The sequence below is a fragment of the Phocoena sinus genome, chromosome 2, assembly GCF_008692025.1.
Source record: "Phocoena sinus isolate mPhoSin1 chromosome 2, mPhoSin1.pri, whole genome shotgun sequence".
NCBI lineage: Eukaryota > Metazoa > Chordata > Mammalia > Artiodactyla > Phocoenidae > Phocoena > Phocoena sinus.
Window position 1 is genome coordinate 136,348,181 of NC_045764.1, and position 23,991 is coordinate 136,372,171.

A 23,991-nucleotide genomic window follows, 5' to 3' on the forward strand; every position below is an offset into this window, starting at 1 on the left:
CATTTAGACAAGAGCTAACACCCACCTGTCTCAAACTCTTCCAAAAAACTGCAGAGGAAGGAACACTCCCAAATTAATTCTACGAGGCCATTATCACCCTGATACCAAAACCAGACAAAGATACTACAAAAAAAGAAAATTACAGACCAATATCACTGATGAATATAGATGTAAAAATCCTCAAGAAAATACTAGCAAACAGAATCCAACAACACATTAAAAGGATCATACACCATGATCAAGTGGGAATTATCCCAGGGATGCAAGGATTCTTCAATATAGGCAAATCAATCAATGTGATACACCATATTAGCAAACTGAAGAAAAACCATATGACCATCTCAAAAGATGCAGAAAAAGCTTTTGACAAAATGCATCACCCATTTGTGATAAGAACTCCCCAGAAAGTGGGCATAGAGGGAACCTACCTCAACATAATAAAGGCCATATACAACAAACCCACAGCAAACATCATTCTCAATGGTGAAAAACTGAAAGCATTTCCTCTATGATCAGGGACAAGACAAGGATGTCCACTCTCATCACTATTATTCAACATAGTTTTGGAAGTCCTAGCCACAGCAATCAGAGAAGAAAAAGAAATAAAAGGAATACAAATTGGAAAAGAAGAAGTAAAATTGTCACTGTTTGCAGATGCCATGGTACTATACATAGAGAATCCTAAAGATGTCACAAGAAAACTACTAGAGCTAATCAATGGATTTGGTAAAGTTGCAGGACACAGAATTAATGCACAGAAATCTCTTGCATTCCTATATGCTAACAACAAGGTATCAGAAAGAGAAAGTAAGGAAACAATACCATTCACCATTGCAACAAAAAGAATAAAATACTTAGGAATGAACCTACCTAAGGAAGTAAAATACCTGTACTCAGAAAACTATAAGATACTGATGAAAGAAATCAAAGATGACACAAACAGATGGAGAGATATACCATGCTCTTGGATTGGAAGAATCAATATTGTGAAAATGACTATACTACCCAAAGCAATCTACAGATTCAATGCAATCCCTAGCAAACTAGCAATGGCATTTTTTTTACAGAACTAGAACAAAAAATCTTAAAATTTGTATGGCGACACAAAAGGCCCTGAATAGCCAAAGCGATCCTGAGGGAAAAAAAACGGAGCTGGAGGAACCAGACTCCTTGTCTTCAGACTATACTACAAAGCTACAGTAATCAAGACAATATTGTACTGGCACAAAAACAGAAATACAGATCAATGGAACAGGATAGAAAACCCAGAGATAAACCCAAATACCTGGTCAGCTAATCTATGACAAAGGAGGCAAGGATATACAATGGAGAAAAGACAGTCTCTTAAATAAGTGGTGCTGGGAAAACTGGACAGCTACATGTGAAAGAATGAAATTATAACACTCCCTAACACCATACACAATAATAAACTCAAAATGGCTTAAAGACCTAAATGGAAGACCGGACACTATAAAACTCTTAGAGGAAAACAGGAAGAACACTCTTTTTTTTTTCACAGTACACGGGCCTCTCACTGTTGCCGCCATTGTAGAGCACGGGCTCCAGGCGCGCAGGCTCAGCGGCCATGGCTCACGGGCCTAGCCGCTCCGCAGCATGTGGGATCTTCCCGGACCAGGGCACGAACCCGTGTCCCCTGCATCGGCAGGCAAACTCTCAACCACTGCGCCACCAGGGAAGCCCCAGGAAGAACACTCTTTGACATAAATCACAGCAAGATCTTTTTTGATCCACCTCCTAGAGTAATGGAAATAAAACCAAAAATAAACAAATGGGACCTAATGAAACTTCAAAGCTTTTGCACAGCAAAGGAAACTATAAACAAGACAAGAAGGCAACTCTCAGAATGGGAGAAAATATTTGCAAATGAATCAATGGACAAAAGATTAATCTCCAAACTATATAAACAGCTCATGCAGCTCAATATTAAAGAAACACACAACCCAATCCAAAAATGGGCAGAAGACCTAAATAGACATTTCTCCAAAGAAGACATACAGATGGCCAAGAAGCACATGAAAAGCTGCTCAACATAACTAATTATTAGAGAAATGCAAATCAAAACTACAATGAGGTATCACCTCACACCAGTTAGAATGGGCATCATCAGAAAATCTACAAACAACAAATGCTGGAGAGGGTGTGGAGAAAAGGGAACCCTCTTGGTCTGTTGGTGGGAATGCAAATTGATACAGCCACTATGGAGAACAGTATGGAGGTTCCTTAAAAAACTGAAAACAGAATTACCATATGACCCAGCAATCCCACTACTGGGCATATACCGACAGAAAACCATAATTCAAAAAGACACATGCACCCCAATGTTCATTGAAGCACTATTTACAATAGCCAGGTCATGGAAGCAACCTAAATGCCCATCAACAGACGAATGGATAAAGAAGATGTGGTACATATGTACAATGGACAGACAAATGGATAAAGAAGATATGGAACATATACACAATGGAATATTACTTAGTCATAATAAGGAAAGAAACTGGGTCATTTGTAGAGATGTGGATGGACCTAGAGACTGTCATACAGAGTGAAGTAAGTCAGAAAGAGAAAAACAAATATTGAATATTAACATATATATGTGAAATCTAGAAAAACGGTACAGATGAACTGGTTTGCAAGGCAGAAGTGAGACACAAACGTAAAGAATAAACGTATGGACACCAAGGGGGGAAAGCTGAGGGGGCGTGCAGGGGGTGGGATGAATTAGGAGATTGGGATTGAAATAAATACAGTAATATGTATAAAATACATAACTAATAAGGACCTGCTGTATAAAAATATAAATAAATAAAATTAAATTTTAAAAAGATAACATATACTACTTATAATATAAATGAATTTTCTTTTTTTACCATCTCTGACTTTTTCTTTCCAGGTTATCGTTCAGGGCTTTTATTTGTTTCCGATATACTTCCTTTGTTGTTCTAAAAACAAGAAAAATATATTGGATTTTGCATTTGTGGGAGCTGTTAAAATGTATAGTAGACTGTATGTATAATTCACATGCACAATAAGGCTACCATCTAATTGGGAGACAAAACAAACCTTGTGAAACAACAGATTTTATTGGCAGACTAATGGAAAGACAATTACAATTTTTGCAAGTGTAAACTGATTTTGCAAGTATTGAAGCCAAGGATAGGGAAGAACGGATTTTGGCGAGGCAGTTGAGGAAAGGTTATTAGAGGATAATGTTTAATAGAGGGAGGAACATGGATTGCCAGAATGGAGGTGCAATCTCACCAAGGAAAGGACATCATCATATGCAAAGAAACAGAGGAAAGGAGCAGCAAGTCAGGACTCTTGTGACTAAGGCAAACTTGCTGCATACAGAGGACATGAAGGGAAATAACACTGTGACATAGGAAGGGTTAAGGTCAACAAATTGGTGAGGAACTCTGGGTTCTAGACTGAGTTCTGATTTGCTGCCATGTATAATTTAGAAAGCCAATAAATATTCTTGAATTAGGGATAAGTGGTAACTAAGGATGGAAGATTTGCTTGTGAATCTGGGATGGAGGGGAATGTGAAGGCTGTAACGGAGGTATTAAACACAGCTTATGTACAACTCAGTGCCTGTCTCTCCTTTCAGTGAAAGATTCGATGGTGATGACTTTTCTGGACTGTAAAAGAGAGAGAGTCAATTATGAACCTCCTTTTCTATAGTATATTAGAAATTGGCATAGATTTGTTGCTACCATTTATTAAAAAGATAAATGTAGAGGAATGAAGATTAAAATTTTCAAAGGCAACAAACATACTGATGAAGCTCATTGAGTCTGATAAGTCCTTCTTCCATATTTTTGATGTCTACTTTTCTTTTTGATAGGACGTTTTCTTTCTGAGATATAAATGCCAGTTGTTTCTGATTTCTACCATGAAAAAACAGAGTAATCATATATTTAAGGTTGAAATAATCATTTTTAACTCCTCAGCATAAGAAAATATGCAACCACAAACAAGAATTTAAAAAGTAGTTTGGAAAGTTTAGTTCATGAACTGTTTATCAAATAAATTAGTAAAAATAGAAACAAAGTCTTTTTGCTAGTGGTGGCTAAATTTATGAAAACCTCTAAGCCATGAAAGGAACATTAACTGCAATAGTAACCATAAAAGTACAAGAACAATTCTATAGTATTTTATCATGCTGAGTGGGTGTGTCTCTTTTAATGAATTTATCAGTTCTGTTATGTTATTTTGTAAAAGGTGAAGGAATCAATCAGACCGACTTTGGATAGTGGTCTACCTCTTCCTAGTAGTGTGACCTTGAAAAGAGACTTCACCTGTGGATGAGCCTCAGTTTCCCCATCCATAAAGTGGGGATCACAATACCTATCTCACTGGTTTTAAGGATTAAACGAGATGTGAAGTGACAACGCCAGTGGGTGGCACTCACGAGGCATTTGGTAAAGAGTGGTTATTTTTCATCTCTAACTTACAGAGAGAATAATGGGAAGTTTATGATTTTGTTCAAATCTCTAGACATTGATAGGAATGTGCCTGTAACAGGAAGTACTTTATCTAAGTGTCTCATCTTCTTCAAAACTGCTACGGACTGAATTGTGTCCCCCCACAAATTCATATGCTGAAGCCCTAAGCCCCAGTGAGATAGTATTTGAAGATGGGGCCTTTGGGAGGTGATTAGATTTATATGAGGTCATGAGGATGGAGTCCTCATGGTGAGATTAGTGCCCTCATAAGCAGAGACACCAGACAGCTCTCTCTCTCTCGCTCTCTCTCTCTCTCTCTCTCTCTTTCCCTTCTGTGAGGACATAGCAAGAAGGTGGTTGGCCATCTGCAAGTCAGGAAGAGAGCTCTCACCAGAACCTGACCATGCTGGCACCCTGATCTCAGATGTCCAGCCTCCAGACCTATGAGAAATCAATTTCTCTTGTTTAAGCCTCCTGGTCTATGGTAATTTGTTATGGTAGCCCAAGCTGAAGAAGACAAAAACCAACAACAGTAGTAAATGTTTTATTGTTACAATTATTTGTCATCAGCACATTTTGTGATTCAAACTGATAACTTAGTATGGATCTGAGGAAAGTTTTTGCCTGAAGAATACTATTAGTAGGCTATTCAACTGGATGATACAAAATGATTGCAATAACTCTCTGCATCCTAAATGCTGCAACAGTGACCATAAATTCAGCTTCACATAAGTGGGCCTGGACACCATAATTACACTTCCATGTGATTTAACTTTGAGCGTAGTAATGTATTACTACTTACATAACTCATACTTGCAAGATGTTATCCTGTAATACTCATTAGGAAAACACTGGTGAAAGCTCACTACCTGCTAAGCAATGGACAAGATCCTGAAGATACAGTGCTGAGTGAGACAGAGCAACTGCTCTGATCTGTTCATAGTTCAGTGGGACAAAGGGATTTGTACCCAGCTGACAACAATGCAGTGACTGATAAAAAGGAATGACCTCAGAGGGACGTTCCAGAAGGATCATTGTGGTGAGAGGGAGGTGGATAAGTTAGGAGTGGTAAAACAGAAAGTGGGAAGAACTTATGAGAGGCAAGCCAAACCAAAGAAGCTAAAAGGGGTGAAAAGAGTGGAGTTGGAGAGGTGGATAGGATATTTTTGAGAAATATTTGGGAGGTGGAATTGACAAGCCTTGGTGCTTGAATGGAGTCCTAGTAAAAGATAGGGGTTTCCTTGAATAATTTCCCAGTCTCTGGGTTAGGGGATTGTGTCAATGACAAAACCTTTTTCTGAGAAAGGAAATGTAGGTGCAAAGCCAGTTGCTGATGAAGGTAGATCTCACAGTTTCTCTAGGCAGTCTCATGGGGTAAAAGCATGATTATTCTTTCAAGAATCTGATTTAGAAGTAAAAATAATAGATTTGGCATTTATGGATTTGACCTGACCCATATGAGGAAAGCATTATTCAGTATATATAGAGGCACATTAGGAGTGTATTTACAATTGGGTAAAGAACACTTCATTGTTATCAATAGATTTTAAACTAGGATAAGCTTAAGTGGAGAAGTAAACTAAACTAAAGCATGTTGAGTCATGTATGGATTATGGATAGAAACATACTCAGAATAAATTATCTGTTTCTGCATACAAACTTTATCCTCCTCATTTAGGACAATCTTATATTGTCTCGAAACAGTATGCAGTTTCTCTTGTAGATCTTTGTTCTCGAAATGACATTTGTGTAGCTTTTCAGCCATCTAGAAAAAAAAGGAATTGAAGTAGAGGATTTGTTTCACGGCTCTTTTGGTGGGCAACTCTCTAGAGCACTGGGTATATTATTTAACATACAATTACTATGCCTTAAATGTTGAGTGATCTAATTCTATATCAAATATGTAACTGTACATTTTGGGGCCTCTTCTATAAATTATGACAAATGTGTAGAAAGGTAGTAAACACTGATGCCATAAAGTAAGGTAATAAACCATAGTAAAGTAGTAAACCATAAAGTAATAATTTATATTAAAATAAGAATTGGGATTAATAAACTGGGATCATTCAACAAGATCTGTATGTCCTTTTCCCAGAAGATAAACTACACCAGGGAAAAGAAAATGTAACATCCATAGGAACTCTTGATCAAAACCTCTTTGACTGGATATCATGTTTAACTTTTGTTAAATATTTCTATTCAAGGACAAAAGATAGTACCCATTAGTGCTCTGAATGAGGTGAGAACTTTGTGCTTGGATGTCTCTACTGAATTGCTTCAAATGAGGTAAGAAAATTAGGTTAGGTAGGAATGGTGGGCTAAGGATCACTAAAATAGACGGATGAAAAGAGTTCTTAAAAGTGTTGCAGGGGGGACCTTGAAGATGGCGGAAGAGTAAGACGCGGAGATCGCCTTCCTCCCCACGGATACACCAGAAATACATCCACACGTGGAACAACTCCTACAGAACTCCTACTGAAGGCTGGCAGAAGACCTCAGACCTCCCAAAAGGCAAGAAACTCCCCACGTAACTGGGTAGGGCAAAAGAAAAAACAGAGACAAAAGAATAAGGACGGCACCTGCACCAGTGGGAGGGAGCTGTGAAGGAGGAAAAGTTTCCACACACTAGGAAGCCCCTCCGCGGGCGGAGACTGCGGGAGGCAGAGGGGGGAGTTTCGGGACCGCGGAGTAGTGCACAGCGACGGGTGCGGAGGGCAAAGCGGGGAGATTCCTGCACAGACGATCGGTGCCGACCGGCACTCACCAACCCGAGAGGCTTGCTGCTCACCCACCGGGGCGGGCGGGGCTGCGAGCTGAGGCTCGGGTTTTGGTTTTGGACGGAGCTCAGGGAGAGGACTGGGGTTGGCGGCTTGAACATAGCCTGAAGGGGTTAGTGCACCACCACTAGCCGGGAGGGAGTTCGGGGAAAAGCCTGCACCTGCCGAAGAGGCAAGAGACTTTTTCTTCCCTCTTTGTTTCCTGGTGCGCGAGGAGAGGGGTTTAAGAGCGCTGCTTAAAGGAACTCCAGAGACGGGCGCGAGCCGCGGCTAAAAGCACGAACCCCAGAGACGGGCGCGAGCCGCGGCTGAGGGCGCGAGCCCCCGAGACGGGCGCGAGCCGCGGCTGAAAGCGCAAAACCCCAGAGACAGGCGCGAGCCGCGGCTAAAACCGCGGACCCAAGAGCCGGGCGGGAGACGCTAAGGCTGCTGCTGCCGCCACCAAGGGGCCTGTGTGCGAGCACAGGTCACTCTCCACACCCCTCTTCCGCGGAGCCTGTGCAGCCCGCCACTGCCAGGTTCCCGGGATCCAGGGACAACTTCCCCGGGAGTACGCACGGCGGGTCTCAGGCTGGTGCAACATCACGCCGGCCTCTGCCGCAACGTCACGCTGCCTCTGCAGCCGCAGGCCCGCCCCGCACGTAGTGCCCCTCCTACCCCCATCCCCCAACCCCCGGCCTGAGTGAGCCGCAGGCCCCAAATCAGCGGCTCCTTTAACCCCGTCCTGTCTGAGCGAAAAAACAGACGCCCTCCAGCGACCTACACGCAGAGGCAGGGCCAAATCCAAAGCTGAGCTCCTGTGAGCTGTGAGAACAAAGAAGAGAAAGGGAAATCTCTCCCAGCAGCCACAGAAGCAGCGGATTAAAGCTCCACAATCAACTTGATATACCCTGCATCTGTGGAATACCTGAATAGACAAGGAATGATCCCAAATTGAAGAGGTGGAATTTAGGAGCGAGATCTATGATTTTTTTCCCTTTTCCTCTTTTTGTGAATGTGTACGTGTATGCTTCTGTGTGAGATCCTGTCTGTATACTCTTGCTTCCACCATTTGTCCTAGGGCTCTATCCGTCCATGACTTTTTTTTAAAAAATTCTTTTTCTTAATAATTAAGTTTAATTGTAATAACTTTATTATACTTTACCTTCGTTCTTTCTTTCTTTCCTTCCTTCCTTCCCTCCTTTAGACAACGAATCACCCCAAATTGAGGTGGTCTCAGGGAGCAGGATTTATGATTTTTCCCCCTTTACCTCTTTTTGTGAAGGTGTATGTGTATGCTTCTGTGTAAGATTTTCTCTGTATAGCTTTGCTTCCAACATTTGTCCTAAGGTTCTATCCGTCCCTTTTTTTTTTTTCTAAATATTTTTTAATTCAATAACTATATTATACTTTATTTTATTTTTACTGTATCATCTTTCTTTCTGTCTTTTTTCCTTCTTTCCCTCCTTCCTTCCTTCCTCCCTCCCTCCCTCCCTCCCTCCTTTCTTTCCTTCTTTGCTTCTTTCTTCCTTCCTTCCTTTCCTCCTTTCCTTCTTTCTTTACTCATACTTCTACTAATTCTCCCTACTTTTTCTCCCTTTTATTCTGAGCTGTGTGGATGAAAGGCTCTTGGTGCTCCAGCCAGGAGTCAGGGCTCTGCCTCTGAGGTAGGAGAGCCAACTTCAGGACACTGGTCAACAAGAGACCTCCCAGCTCCACATAATATTAAACGGTGGAAATATCCCAGAGACCTCCATCTTAACACCAGCACCCAGCTTCACTCAACGACCAGCAAGCCACAGTGCTGGACAACCTATGCCAAACAACTAGCAAAACAGGAACACAACCCCACCCATTAGCAGAGAGGCTGCCTAAAATCATAATAAGGCCACAGACACCCCAAAACACACCACCAGACGTGAACCTGCCCACTAGAGAGACAAGATCCAGCCTCATCCAGCACAACACAGGCACTAGTCCCCTCCACCAGGAAGCCTACACAACCCACTGAAACAACCTTAGCCACTGGAGACAGACATCAAAAACAACGGGAACTACGAACCTGCAGCCTGCAAAAAGGAGACCCCAAACACAGTAAGATAAGCAAAATGAGAAGACAGAAAAACACACAGCAGATGAAGGAGCAAGATAAAAACCCACCAGACCTAACAAATGAAGAGGAAATAGGCAATCTACCTGAAAAAGAATTCAGAATAATGATAGTAAGGATGATCCGAAATCTTGGAAGTAGAATGGACAAAATGCAAGAAACAGTTAACAAGGACCTACAAGAACTAAAGATGAAACAAGCAACGATGAACAATGCAATAAATGAAATTAAAATCACTCTAGATAGGATCAATAGCAGAATAACTGAGGCAGAAGAACGGATAAGTGACCTGGAAGATAAAGTAGTGGAAATAACTACTGCAGAGCAGAATAAAGAAAAAAGAATGAAAAGAACTGAGGACAGTCTCAGAGACCTCTGGGACAACATGAAACGCACCAACATTCGAATTATAGGGGTTCCAGAAGAAGAAGAAAGAAAGAAAGGGACTGAGAAAATATTTGAAGAGATTATAGTTGAAAACTTCCCTAATATGGGAAAGGAAATAGTTAATCAAGTCCAGGAAGCACAGAGGGTCCCATACAGGATAAATACAAGGAGAAACACGCCAAGACACATATTAATCAAACTGTCAAAAATTAAATACAAAGAAAGCATATTAAAAGCAGCAAGGGAAAAACAACAAATAATACACAAGGGAATCCCCATAAGGTTAACAGCTGATCTCTCAGCAGAAACCCTACAAGCCAGAAGGGAGTGGCAGGACATACTGAAAGTGATGAAGGAGAATAGCCTGCAACCAAGACTACTCTACCCAGCAAGGATCTCATTCACATTTGATGGAGAAATTAAAACCTTTACAGACAAGCAAAAGCTGAGAGAGTTCAGCACCACCAAACCAGCTTTACAACAAATGCTAAAGGAACTTCTCTAGACACGAAACACAAGAGAAGGAAATGACCTATAGTAGCGAACCCAAAACAATATATAAAATGGAAATAGGAACATACATATCGATAATTACCTTAAATGTAAATGGACTAAATGCTCCCACCAAAAGACACAGATTGGCTGAATGGATACAAAAACAAGACCCTTATATATGCTGTCTACAAGAGACCCACTTCAGAACTAGAGACACATACAGACTGAAAGTAAGGGGATGGAAAAAGATATTCCATGCAAATGGAAACCAAAAGAAAGCTGGAGTAGAAATTCTCATATCAGACAAAATAGACTTTAAAATAAGGACTATTAAAAGGGACAAAGAAGGACACTACATAATGATCAAGGGATCGATCCAAGAAGAAGATATAACAATTGTAAATATTTATGCACCCAACATAGGAGCACCTCAATACATAAGGCAAATACTAACAACCATAAAAGGGGAGATCAACAGTAACACATTCATAGTAGGGGACTTTAACACCCCACTTTCACCCATGGACAGATCATCCAAAATGAAAATAAATAAGGAAACACAAGCTTTAAATGATACATTAAACAAGATGGACTTAATTGATATTTATAGGACACTCCATCCAAAAACAACAGAATACACATTTTTCTCAAGTGCTCATGGAACATTCTCCAGGATAGATCATATCTTGGGTCACAAATCAAGCCTTGGTAAATTTAAGAAAACTGAAATTGTATCAAGTATCTTTTCCGACCACAACGCCATGAGACTAGATATCAATTACAGGAAAAGATCTGTAAAAAATACAAACACATGGAGGCTAAACAATACACTACTTAATAATGAAGTGATCACTGAAGAAATCAAAGAGGAAATAAAAAAATACCTAGAAACAAATGACAATGGAGACACAACGACCCAAAACCTATGGGATGCAGCAAAAGCAGTTCTAAGGGGGAAGTTTATAGCAATACAAGCCCACCTTAAGAAGCAGGAAACATCTCGAATAAACAACCTAACCTTGCACCTCAAGCAATTAGAGAAAGAAGAACAAAAAAACCCCAAAGCTAGCAGAAGGAAAGAAATCATAAAAATCAGATCAGAAATAAATGAAAAAGAAATGAAGGAAACAATAGCAAAGATCAATAAAACTAAAAGCTGGTTCTTTGAGAAGATAAACAAAATAGATAAACCACTAGCCAGACTCATCAAGAAAAAAAGGGAGAAGACTCAAATCAATAGAATTAGAAATGAAAAAGGAGAAGTAACAACTGACACTGCAGAAATAAAAAAAATCATGAGAGATTACTACAAGCAACTCTATGCCAATAAAATGGACAATCTGGAAGAAATGGACAAATTCTTAGAAATGCACAACCTGCCAAGACTGAATCAGGAAGAAATAGAAAATATGAACAGACCAATCACAAGCACTGAAATTGAAACTGTGATTAAAAACCTTCCAACAAACAAAAGCCCAGGACCAGATGGCTTCACAGGTGAATTCTATCAAACGTTTAGAGAAGAGCTAACACCTATCCTTCTCAAACTCTTCCAAAATATAGCAGAGGGAGGAACACTCCCAAATTCCTTCTACGAAGCCACCATCACCTTGATACCAAAACCAGACAAGGATGTCACAAAGAAAGAAAACTACAGGCCAATATCACTGATGAACATAGATGCAAAAATCCTCAACAAAATACTAGCAAACAGAATCCAACAGCACATTAAAAGGATCATACACCATGATCAAGTGGGGTTTATTCCAGGAATGCAAGGATTCTTCAATATACGCAAATCTATCAATGTGATAAACCATATTAACAAATTGAAGGAGAAAAACCATATGATCATCTCAATAGATGCAGAGAAAGCTTTCGACAAAATTCAACACCCATTTATGATAAAAACCCTCCAGAAAGTAGGCATAGAGGGAACTTTCCTAAACATAATAAAAGCCATATATGACAAGCCCACAGCAAACATCATCCTCAATGGTGAAAAACTGAAAGCATTTCCACCAAGATCAGGAACAAGACAAGGTTGCCCACTCTCACCACTCTTATTCAACATAGTTTTGGAAGTTTTAGCCACAGCAATCAGAGAAGAAAAGGAAATAAAAGGAATCCAAATCGGAAAAGAAGAAGTAAAGCTGTCACTGTTTGCGGATGACATGATACTATACATAGAGAATCCTAAAGATGCTACCAGAAAACTACTAGAGCTAATCAATGAATTTGGTAAAGTAGCAGGATACAAAATTAATGCACAGAAATCTCTGGCATTCCTATATACTAATGATGAAAAATCTGAAAGTGAAATCAAGAAAACACTCCCATTTACCATTGCAACAAAAAGAATAAAATATCTAGGAATAAACCTACCTAAGGATACGAAAGACCTGTATGCAGAAAATTATAAGACACTGATGAAAGAAATTAAAGATGATACAAATAGATGGAGAGATATACCATGTTCTTGGATGGGAAGAATCAACATTGTGAAAATGACTCTACTACCCAAAGCAATCTACAGATTCAATGCAATCCCTATCAAACTACCACTGGCATTTTTCACAGAACTAGAACAAAAAATTTCACAATTTGTACGGAAACACAAAAGACCCCGAATAGCCAAAGCAATCTTGAGAACGAAAAAAGGAGCTGGAGGAATAAGGCTCCCTGACTTCAGACTATATTACAAAGCAACAGTAATCAAGACAGTATGGTACTGGCACAAAAACAGAAAGATAGATCAGTGGAACAGGATAGAAAGCCCAGAGATAAACCCACGCACATATGGACACCTTATCTTTGATAAAGGAGGCAGGAATGTACAGTGGAGAAAGGACAGCCTCTTCAATAAATGGTGCTGGGAAAACTGGACAGGTACATGTAAAAGTATGAGATTAGATCACTCCCTAACACCATACACAAAAATAAGCTCAAAATGGATTAAAGACCTAAATGTAAGTCCAGAAACTATCAAACTCTTAGAAGAAAACATAGGAAGAACACTCTATGACATAAATCACAGCAAGATCCTTTCTGACCCACCTCCTAGAGTAATGGAAATAAAAACAAAAATAAACAAATGGGACCTAATGAAACTTCAAAGCTTTTGCACAGCAAAGGAAACCATAACCAAGACCAAAAGACAACCCTCAGAATGGGAGAAAACATTTGCAAATGAAGCAACTGACAAAGGATTAATCTCCAAAATTTACAAGCAGCTCATGCAGCTCAATAACAAAAAAACAAACAACCCCATACAAAAATGGGCAGAAGACCTAAATAGACATTTCTTCAAAGAAGATATACAGAATGCCAACAAACACATGAAAGAATGCTCAACATCATTAATCATTAGAGAAATGCAAATCAAAACTACAATGAGAAAAAAAAAAAAAAAAAAAAAACTACAATGAGATATCATCTCACACCAGTCAGAATGGCCATCATCAAAAAATCTAGAAACAATAAATGCTGGAGAGGGTGTGGAGAAAAGGGGACACTCTTGCACTGCTGGTGGGAATGTGAATTGGTTCAGCCACTGTGGAGAACAGTATGGAGGTTCCTTAAAAAACTACAAATAGAATTACCATATGACCCAGCAATCCCACTACTGGGCATATACCCTGAGAAAACCAAAATTCAAAAAGAGTCATGTACCAAAATGTTCATTGCAGCTCTATTTACAATAGCCAGGACATGGAAACAACCTAAGCGCCCATCATCGGATGAATGGATAAAGAAGATGTGGCACATATACACAATGGAATATTACTCAGCCTTAAAAAGAAATGAAATTGAGCTATTTGTAATGAGATGGATAGACCTAGAGTCTGTCATACAGAGTGAAGTAAGTCAGAAAGAAAAAGACAAATACCGTATGCTAACACATATATATGGAATTTAAGGGAAAAAAATGTCATGAAGAACCTAGGGGTAAGATAGGAATAAAGACGCAGACCTACTGGAGAACGGACTTGAGGGTATGGGGAGGGGGAGGGGTGAGTTTTGACAGGGCGAGAGAGAGTCATGGACATATACACACTAACAAACGTAGTAAGGTAGATAGCTGCGGGGAAGCAGCCGCAAGGCACAGGGATATTAGCTCGGTGCTTTGTGACAGCCTGGAAGGGTGGGATGGGGAGAGTGGGAGGGAGGGAGACGCAAGAGGGAAGACATATGGGAACATATGTATATGTATAGCTGATTCACTTTGTTATAAAGCAGAAACTAACACACCATTGTAAAGCAATTATACCCCAATAAAGATGTTTAAAAAAAAAAAAAAAAAGTGTTGCAGAGGGGCTTCCCTGGTGGTGCAATGGTTAAGAATCCGCCTGCCAATGCAGGGAACATGGGTTTGAGCCCTGGTCCGGGAAGATCCCACACGCCGCAGAGCAACCAAGCCCTTGCGCCACAACTACTGAGCCTGCACTCTAGAGCCCACGAGCCACAACCACTGAGCCCACCTTCCACAACTACTGAAGCCCGTGTGCCTAAAGCCCGTGCTCCGCAGCAAGAGAAGCCACTGCAATGAGAAGCCTGCACACCACAATGAAGAGTAGCCCTCACTTGCCACAACTAGAGAAAGCCCGCGCATAGCAACAAAGACCCAACGTAGCCAAAAATAAATAAATAAAATAAATAAATTTATTTTTAAAAAAGTGTTGCAGAACTAACAAGATAATGAGGAATTAGTAAGCCTAATTCTACAAGAAAGCAAGAATCCAGACTGGTAAACCTAGCACTGAAAACGCCTTTTACTCTGAGGACATTTACTGATATAGAAGAAGCCACTTGGAATCTGAGATTTGGTTCTCTTACATGACAAGGGGGACAAAAGTCAACACTTAGAGCTTATCCAGCCTTATAAACCTCCTGCCACATTAGTCTGGGATTCCAGAGAGCTTCACCCTCTGAAGTAGAGTGAATTAGAAGCTAACAAGCTATGGTCCAGCCTGACTTAGATCACCAAGGAACCTAAAGGTGGATTAAGGAGGTTTGGGACTGTTAACATCCCAGGTATCTGACAGAAGTGAATGAAATCTGTTCCTGAGAAATACACTGTCATCCTAGACCTCAAATTGTTTCTACAAACACCTTTTTTGAAGTACAATGTCCAGTGTACAGTTTTCCAACAGAAGGAAGCAAGACAGCATGAACAAAAATTGGCAGAAACAATAGATGACAGAACCAGTCCTACAAAAATACCAGGTATTGGAAATAGACACTGAAATATAAAAATACTGTATTTATTATGATCAAAGAATACTAGACATGCTTGAAAAATATGGCAAGGAATTGGAAAAAATAAAGAGCAACAAAGCAGATTTGAAAATTACCAGTTGAAAAATACAACAACCAAAATTAAGAATTGAAATAAGACCATTCTGCCCAGAATGCAGCAGGGGTAGACAAAAAGTAGAAAATAGAGAAGAGCGAGTAAGATACAGACAGGATATTTTATTAGTACACATAAGTGTGTTCATATAACTGGAGTCTCAGAAAAACAGGAAAAAGCATGGGACAAAAGAAATATGTGAACAGATAATGGCTAAGAATTTTGCAGAACTTACAAAATACAGCAACTCACAGATTTAAGATGCCCAATAAATCCCAAGCAGGATAAATAAAAAGAAAAACTTGGACATATCATAGTGAAATTGAATAACTAGGTCAAAGGGAACAAAAAAGACCTAAGATAAATGAAAGACATGCTGTGTTCATGGATTGGAAACTTCAATATTGTTAAAACATAAAATCCTCCCCAAATTGATCTATAGATTTAATTCAACCCCAATCAAAATCCAAACAGGCTTTTGGGCAGGACTTGACAGACTGAAATTCAAAGGGCCAAGAATAATGGAAGCAATCTTGTAGAAGAACAAAGTTAAAGGATTTTTACTACTAACTATAAAGGCTTATTTTAAAGCTACTAATTAAGAGTGCATGGTTTTAATGTGAGAAGAGATTAAGTCCAAATGAATAAAATAGATGCCACAGATTCACACATATATTTATAATATATTTATGATCCACAGTTGATTTATGACAAAAGTGCCACTGAAATATAGTGGAGGAAAGTACTATCTTTTCATTTAACAGTGCTAGTTAATTGGACAACCTTATGTGAAAGTATGACTCTGGACTACCATTTCACAGAACACACACACACACACACACACACACACACACACACACACATTCCAGACGGCTTGCAGTACTTAACGTGAAAAAGCAAACACTAAAGCTTCTACAAGATCACGTAGGAGAATATCCTCAAGACATAGGACATGAAAAGCATAAGCCAAAAAGGAAAAGATTGGTAAACTATACTTCATTAAAATTAATAAACTACATTTATCAAAAGATAGATATGTACATGAAGACTGTACACTTAACAGTAAATATTCTGTTCTGTACATGTGTAATATTTCATAATAAAAGTTAAAGTTAGAATAGAATTTTGTGTCATTGTTGAACTTGCCTCCTATAACTCATGAGAATTAAGACTGGATGTCAGGAAGAGTTCAGTTTTTATCCAACACTTATTTGTGGTATTTTTGATGATAGCCATTCTGACAGGTGTGAGGTGATATCTCATTGTGGATTTGATTTGCATTTCCTTGATGATTGGTGATGCTGAGAATCTTTTCATGTGCTTGTTTGCCATCTGTATGTCTTTGGAAATATGTGTATTCAGATCCTCTGCTCATTGTTTAATCAGGTTGTTTTTTAGATGTTGAGTTGTATGAGTTCTTTGCATATTTTGAATATTAACCCCATGTCAGATATATTGTTTGCCAATATTTTCTCCCATTCAGTAGGCTGTCTTTTCGTTTTGTTAATACTTTTCTTTGCTGTGCAAAAGCCTTTTAGTTTGATGTAGTCCCATTTGTTTATTTTTGCTTTTGTTTCTATTGCCTGAGGAGACATACCCAATAAAAATCACTAAGACTGTTGTCAAAGAGTGTACTGCCTATGTTTTCTTCTATGAGTTTTATGATTTCAGGTTTTACATCTAAGTCTTTAACCCATTTTGAGTTGATTTTTGTATATGATGTGAGGAAGTAGTCCAATCTGATTCTTTTGCATGTAGCTATGCAGTTTTCCCAACATTATTTATTAGAAAGGCTATCTTTTCCCCATTGTATATTCTTGCCTTCTTTGTCATAGATTAATAAACTATATATGCAGATTTAGTTCTGTGCTCTCTATTCTGTTCCATGATCTATGTGTCTGTTTCTGTGCCAGTACCATACCATTTTCATTACTGTAGCTTTGTAGTATAGTTTGAAATCAGAAAGTGTAATACCTCCAGCTTTGTTCTTCTTCCTCAAGATTGTTTTGGCTATTCAGGGTATTTTGTGTTTTGGTAAAAATTTTAGAATTATTTGTTCTAATTTTGTGAAAAATGTCACTGGAATTTTAATAGGGATTGGATTGAATCTGTAGATTGTCTTGGGGAATATGGTTATTTTAACAATTTTAATTCTCCCAATGGTAAAATATATATCTTTCCATTTGTGTCATATTCAATTTTTTCATTACTGTCTTATAGTTTTCCAAGTACAGGTCTTTTACCTCCTTAGATTTATTCTTAGATATTTTATTCTTTTGAATCAATTATAAATGGAATTGTTTCCTTAATTCCTCTTTCTGATAGTTTGTCATTAGTGTATAGAAATGCAACAGATTTCTGTATATTAATTTTGTATCCTGCAACTTTAATGAATTCACTGATGACCTCTAGTGGTTTTTTGTTTTGGTGGTGGCTTTGGGATTTTCTATGTATAGTATCATGTCATCTGTAAACACTGACAGTTTTACTTCTTCCTTTTCCACTTGGATTCTTTTTCTTGTCTGAAAAAGACTGTGGCTAGGATTTCTAATACTATGTTGAATAAAAGGGGTGACAGTGGGCAGCCTTATCTTGTTCTCGATTGTAGAAGAAATACTTTCAACTTTTGACCTTTGAGTATGATTTTAGCTATAAGCTTGTTGTATATGGCCTCTATTATGTTGAGGTATGTTCCCTCTACACCCACTTTATTGAGTTTTTTTTCATAAATGGGTGCTGAATTTTGTCAAAAGCTTTTTCTGATCTATCAAAATAATCATATTTTTAAAAATTTTTATTTATTTATTGTTTATTTATTTATTTTTGGCTGCACTGGGTCTTTGTTGCTGTGTGTGGGCTCTCTCTAGTTGTGGTGAGCGGGAGCTACTCTTCATTGCAGTGCACAGGCTTCTCATTGCACTGGCTTCTCTTGTTGTGGAGCACAGGCTCTAGGCGCTCAGGCTTCAGTAGTTGTGGCACATGGCCTCAGTAGTTGTGGCTCGCAGGCTCTAGAGCGCAGGCTCAGTAATTGTGGCACACTGGCTTAGTTGCTCTGTGGCATGTGGGATTTTCCCAGACCAGGCCTTGCACCCATGTCCCCTGCACTGGCAGGCGGATTCTTAACCACTGCACCACCCGGGAAGTCCCAATCATATGATTTTTATTTTCAATTTATTAAAGTGGTATATCACATTGATTGATTTGCAGATACTGAACTATCCTTGCATCCCTGGGATAAATCTTGCTTGAGCATAGTGTATGATCCTGTTAATGTATTATTGAATTCAGTGTGCTAATATATATATATATATATTTTTGCAGTATGTGGGCCTCTCACTGTGGTGGCCTCTCCCGTTACGAAGCACAGGCTCCAGATGTGCAGGCTCAGTGGCCATGGCGCATGTGCCCAGCTGCTCCGCGGCACGTTGGATCCTCCCGGACCAGGGCACGAACCCCTGCCCCCTGCATCGGCAGGCAGACTCTCAACCACTGTGTCACCAGGGAAGCCCCAGTGTGTTAATATTTGTTGAGGATTTTTGCAACTATGCTCATCAGTAATTTTGGCCTGTAATATTCTCTTGTTTGTGGTGTCTTTGTCCGGTTTTGGTATCAGGGTGATGCTGGACTCATAAAACGGGTTCTTAAATTTTGGGGGAAGAGTTTAAGAAGGATAAGCATTAACTCTTCTTTAAATGTTTGGTAGAATTTACCTGTGAACCTGTCCAATCCTGGACTTTCTTCATTGAAAGTTTTTTTTTTTCTGATTCATTTTCATTACTGGTAATTGGTCTGTTCATATTTTATATTTCTTCCTGATTCAGTCTTGGGAAATTGTACATTTCTAGGAATTTATTCACTTCTAGGTTTTCCATTTTATTGACATATTATTGTTTGTAGTAATCTCTTATGATCCTTTGTATTCCTGTGGTGTAGGTTGGAACTTCACTTGTGATTTTATTGATTTGGGCCCTCTCTCTTTTCTTCTTGATTAGTCTAAATAAAAGTTTATCAATTTTGCTTATCTTTTCAAAGAACAATCTCTTAGTTTCATTGATCTTTTCTATTGTTTTATTTTTAAGTCTCTATTTCATTTATTTCTGCTCTGGTCCTTATTATTTTTTTCCTCTTACTTTGTTTTGTTTGTTCTTATTTTTCTAGTTCCTTTAGATGTAAGGTTAGGTTGTTTGTTTGAGATCTTCCTTCTTTCTGAAGTAGGCCTGTATCACTATAAACTTCCCTCTTAGAACTGTTTTTGCTGTGTCCCATATATTTTGAATCATTGTGTTTCCATTTTCATTTGTCTCCAGGTATTTTTAAATTTCCTCTCTGATTTCTTCAGTGACCCATTGGTTGTTTAGTAGCATATTGTTTAGCTTCCATGTGTTTGTGTTTTTTGCAGGGTTTTGTTTTGGTTTGGTTTCGGTAGTTGATTTCTAGTCTTATACACTGTGGTCAGAAAAGATGCTTGATATGATTTCAATTTCTTAAACTTGTAGACTCTTGTTTGTGTCCTAGCATATGATCTACCTTAGAGAATGTTCCATGTGCACTTGAAAATAATGTGTATTCTGCTGCTTTCGGAAGGAACGTTCTCTCTATATATATCTGTTGATTCCATTGGTCTAATGTGTCACTTAAAGCCATTGTTTCCTTATTGATATTCTGTCTGGATGATCTGTCCATTGATGTGAGGTGTTAAAATCCCCTATTATTATGTTACCATCAATTTCACCCTTTATATTTGTTAATATTTGCTTTATGTATTTAGGTGCTTCTATGTTGGGTGCATATACGTTTAAAATTGTTATTTCTTGTTGGATTGATCCATTTCTCAGTCTATAATATCCTTCTTTGTCTCTCGTTACAGTCTTTGCTCTAAAGTCTATTTGTCTGATATAAGCATTGCTATCCCAGCTTTCTTTTTGTTTCCATTTGCACTGAACACCTGTTTCATGCCCTTTCAGTCTGTGTGTGTCTTAGATCTGAAGCTAGTCCCTTATAGACAGCAAATATAGAGAGTTTTTCTTTTTTTAAATCTGTCAGCCACTCTATGTCTTTTGATTGGAGTATTTAGTCCATTTACATTTAAAGCAATTATTAATAGATATGTACTTATTAACATTTTGTTGGCTGTTTTCTGGTTGTTTTGGTAGTTTTTTTGTTCATTTCTTCTTCTTTTGTTCTCTTCCTTTGTGATTTGATTACTATCTTTACTGTTATGTTTGGATTCATTTCTCTCTTATTTGTGTGCATCTATTATAAATTTTTGGTCTGTAGTTACCATGAAGTATATATATAACAACTTTTATATATATGTGATTAAGTTGGTTATCTTAAGTTTGAACACATTCTAACAACCCTGCATTTTTATGCACCCCCACCACATTTAATGTTTTTGATATCACATTGTCCATCTTTTTGTTTTTTGTATCCCTTAACTACTTATTGTGGATATAGATGATTTTACTACTTTTGTCTTTTGACATTCCCACTAGCTTTTATAAGTGGTTGACCTTTACTCTATGTTTGCCTTTACCAATGAGATTTTTCCTTTCATAATTTTCATATTTCTAGTTGTGGTCTTTTCTTTTCCATTTAGAGAAGTCCCTTTTATGTTTCTTGTAAAGTAGGTTTAGTACTACTGAATTCTTTTAGTTTTTGCTTGTCTGTAAAACTCTTTATCTCTCATTGATATCTGAATGATAGCCTTGCCAGGTAGAGTATTGGTTGTAGGTTTTTTTCTTTTCATCACTTTAAATATATCATGCCACTTTTTTCTGACCTAAAAAGTTTCTGCTAAAAAGTCAGCTGATAGTTTTATTGGAGTTCCCTTGTACACAGCCAGTCACCTTTCCTTTGCTGCTTTTAAGATTCTTTATCTTTAATTTTTTCCATTTTAATTACAATGTGTCTTGGTGTGGTCCTCTTTGGGTTCATCTTGTTTGGGAATCTCTATGCTTCTTGGACTTAGATATCTGTTTTCTTTCTCAGGTTAGGGAAGTTTTCAGCTATTATTTCTTCAATTATGTTCTCTGCCCCTTTCTCTCTCTCTTCTTTCTGGGACCCCTATAATGTGAATATTAATACACTGATGTTGTCCCAGAGGTCTCTTAAACCATCCTCATTTTTTAAAAATTCTTTTTTCTGCTCAGCTTAGGTGATTTTCACTATTCTCTTCCAGTTTTCTGATCAAATCTTTAAATCAATTACTGTGAATGATCATGATTATTATTAGTTAATGAAAATGCTACTTTTGGAAAATTTCACATTTTTCACATATACTTAAAATGTTAACTAAAAATTAATTATAATCTTAAAGCCATCATTTCTGTCTTCCTACCTGTTTTATCTTCAGCAATAATTCATTTTTTTCAAAATTAGATGCATCATCCAGTTTTTCCTTGTTATTCCTAAAGAAAAGCCTATGAACAAAGGAAGCCAAATAAATTCCTATTAGGACATGTTTTCCAGCAAAGCCACATTTACTTATGACATCAGAAACTTCCAGTCTCCATCTCCCTATACAATATATTTATTTACAATTCATTAAAATAAACAAAATTTTTACTCTTTTGGATTGATGGATTAATATTTCATTTATTTATATATTAATGTAAGAAGCAATTTTTGAACACCTACACTCTGGGAGATACAGCACAAAGTCTCTACCCTCATGGAAATTACACTCTAGTGGAGTAGACAGAATATAAGAAAGTTATCAAAAAATATACATATATTTCAGATAGTGTTAAATGCTCCAAAGATCACAAAGTAGGGTAAAGGATAGGGAAATCCTGAGAGTGAGGATGGTACTATAGACAGGTGATTAGGGAACACCTCTTGGGATAACTTGTGAAAGACCTGATGGATGAGAAGGAGCCAGATATTTGAAGATCTTAAGGAACAGCTTTTCATATAGAAGGAACAGTAGGTGATAATATCCTGAGATAGGAACAAGCTTGGTGTATTGAATATTTGATGAAGACAGGAGTGTGAAAAGACTGGAGAGTTAGACACAGCCCAGATCATATAGGGTCTTGAGGACAAGGCAGAAGTTCAGATTTTATTTTGAAGGGAACCAGGGGAGGATTTTTTAAGGAAAGGAGTGACATGAACTGATTCACATCTTGTAAAAATGACTCTGGCTACTTAGTAGAGAAAGACAATAGTATAGGAAGATAGACTATGTAGAAGTCTATGGCAGTGGTCCAGAAGAGATAATGGTGGCTCAGATTAAGGTTGTAGTGGTGAAGCTGGTGAGAAACAGCTGGACTCAGGATATATTTTAAAGATGAAGGCAACAGGGCATGCTTTGGATTTGGCTGGAGTTAGAGTTGGGTTAGGGTTAGGTTAGTTGGTTAGCTGGGTTAGGGTTAGGTAGTAAGGAAAACAGGAATGGTGGATGACTCCTAGTTTTTTGGCTGGAGTAACTAGGTAAATAGTGATATGGAAGACTAAAGAAAGAGCTATTTCAAGGAGATGGGAAATTAAGAATTCTGTTTAGGACATGTATATTTGAGATATCCTCCAAGTGGAAAGGTCAAATAAGCTGTAGACTATATGCAGTTAGAGGTCAGGGCTGGATATATAGATATGGAAGTCACTGGGGTACAGAAAGTATGAGACTGAATGAAATCACATATGGAGAGTATGAGTAGAGAACAGAGAACAGTGAAGGGCTGAGAACTCCAAAATTTAGAGACAAAAAGAAGAACTGGAACAAGTAAAGGGTCCTGAGAAGAAGCAGTGTAGTAAATGAAATAAGAGAATGTGATGTTTGGGAAGCCAATGAAGAAAGTATATCAAGAAGATGGAAGTGAACATCTGTGTCAAATTCTATAAAGAATTTAAAAACTTTGAGGAATAGATCAAATTACTAAAATTTGGCAGGATGAAAATCTTTGGTAACCTTGACAATTTTGAAACCATGTCAGTCCTTTTTAAAAAGCATCTATAATTTTTATAGTCTCTTGCACTATAATGGCAAGTATATACTTTGGGTCACAAATTGGATGTCATTTATATACAATATTTAGCTTCCAATTCCCCACTTCCCACGTGTTGATAACCAGCTGAATGACGAAAAAAGTCATAGCAATTTAGAAAGATAGGCACTGATTTGCCTTTATTATGCAAATACATCATGCTGGATATCAATAATAGCAAAGAAGAAGGATTAAACTAGCAATGCCTCCTGTGGATCTGTGAAGAATTTGAGGTACCCTTAACTGTCCACATATAGAATTTAAACTTGGAGTTGAGTAATTTTTGCTTTCCCTCAATATTTTGACCTCAAAATAGATAATGAGCTTGCAAGTTAACGATTTCATGGTGGGTGGGATGGGGGAAATTAAGACTAATAGATTAATAGGAAGATGAGTTATATAAATTATTTAGTTTCTTGTATAATTTATTCTTAAAGAA

General features: G+C 38.1%; 1 protein-coding gene across 1 annotated transcript in view; it reads right to left on the reverse strand.

Annotated features, from left to right (window-relative positions):
• CCDC175 (coiled-coil domain containing 175) overlaps positions 1–23,991 on the reverse strand; it is an 83,258-nt gene that overhangs the window by 30,861 nt on the left and 28,406 nt on the right. The window contains exons 8-11 of the mRNA XM_032623530.1: positions 21,908–21,989; positions 6,095–6,231; positions 3,798–3,908; positions 2,889–2,960 (exon numbers count right to left, since the gene is read on the reverse strand). Coding sequence (XP_032479421.1) covers positions 2,889–2,960; positions 3,798–3,908; positions 6,095–6,231; positions 21,908–21,989 — 402 coding nt within the window. The remainder of the gene's footprint in view (positions 1–2,888; positions 2,961–3,797; positions 3,909–6,094; positions 6,232–21,907; positions 21,990–23,991) is intronic.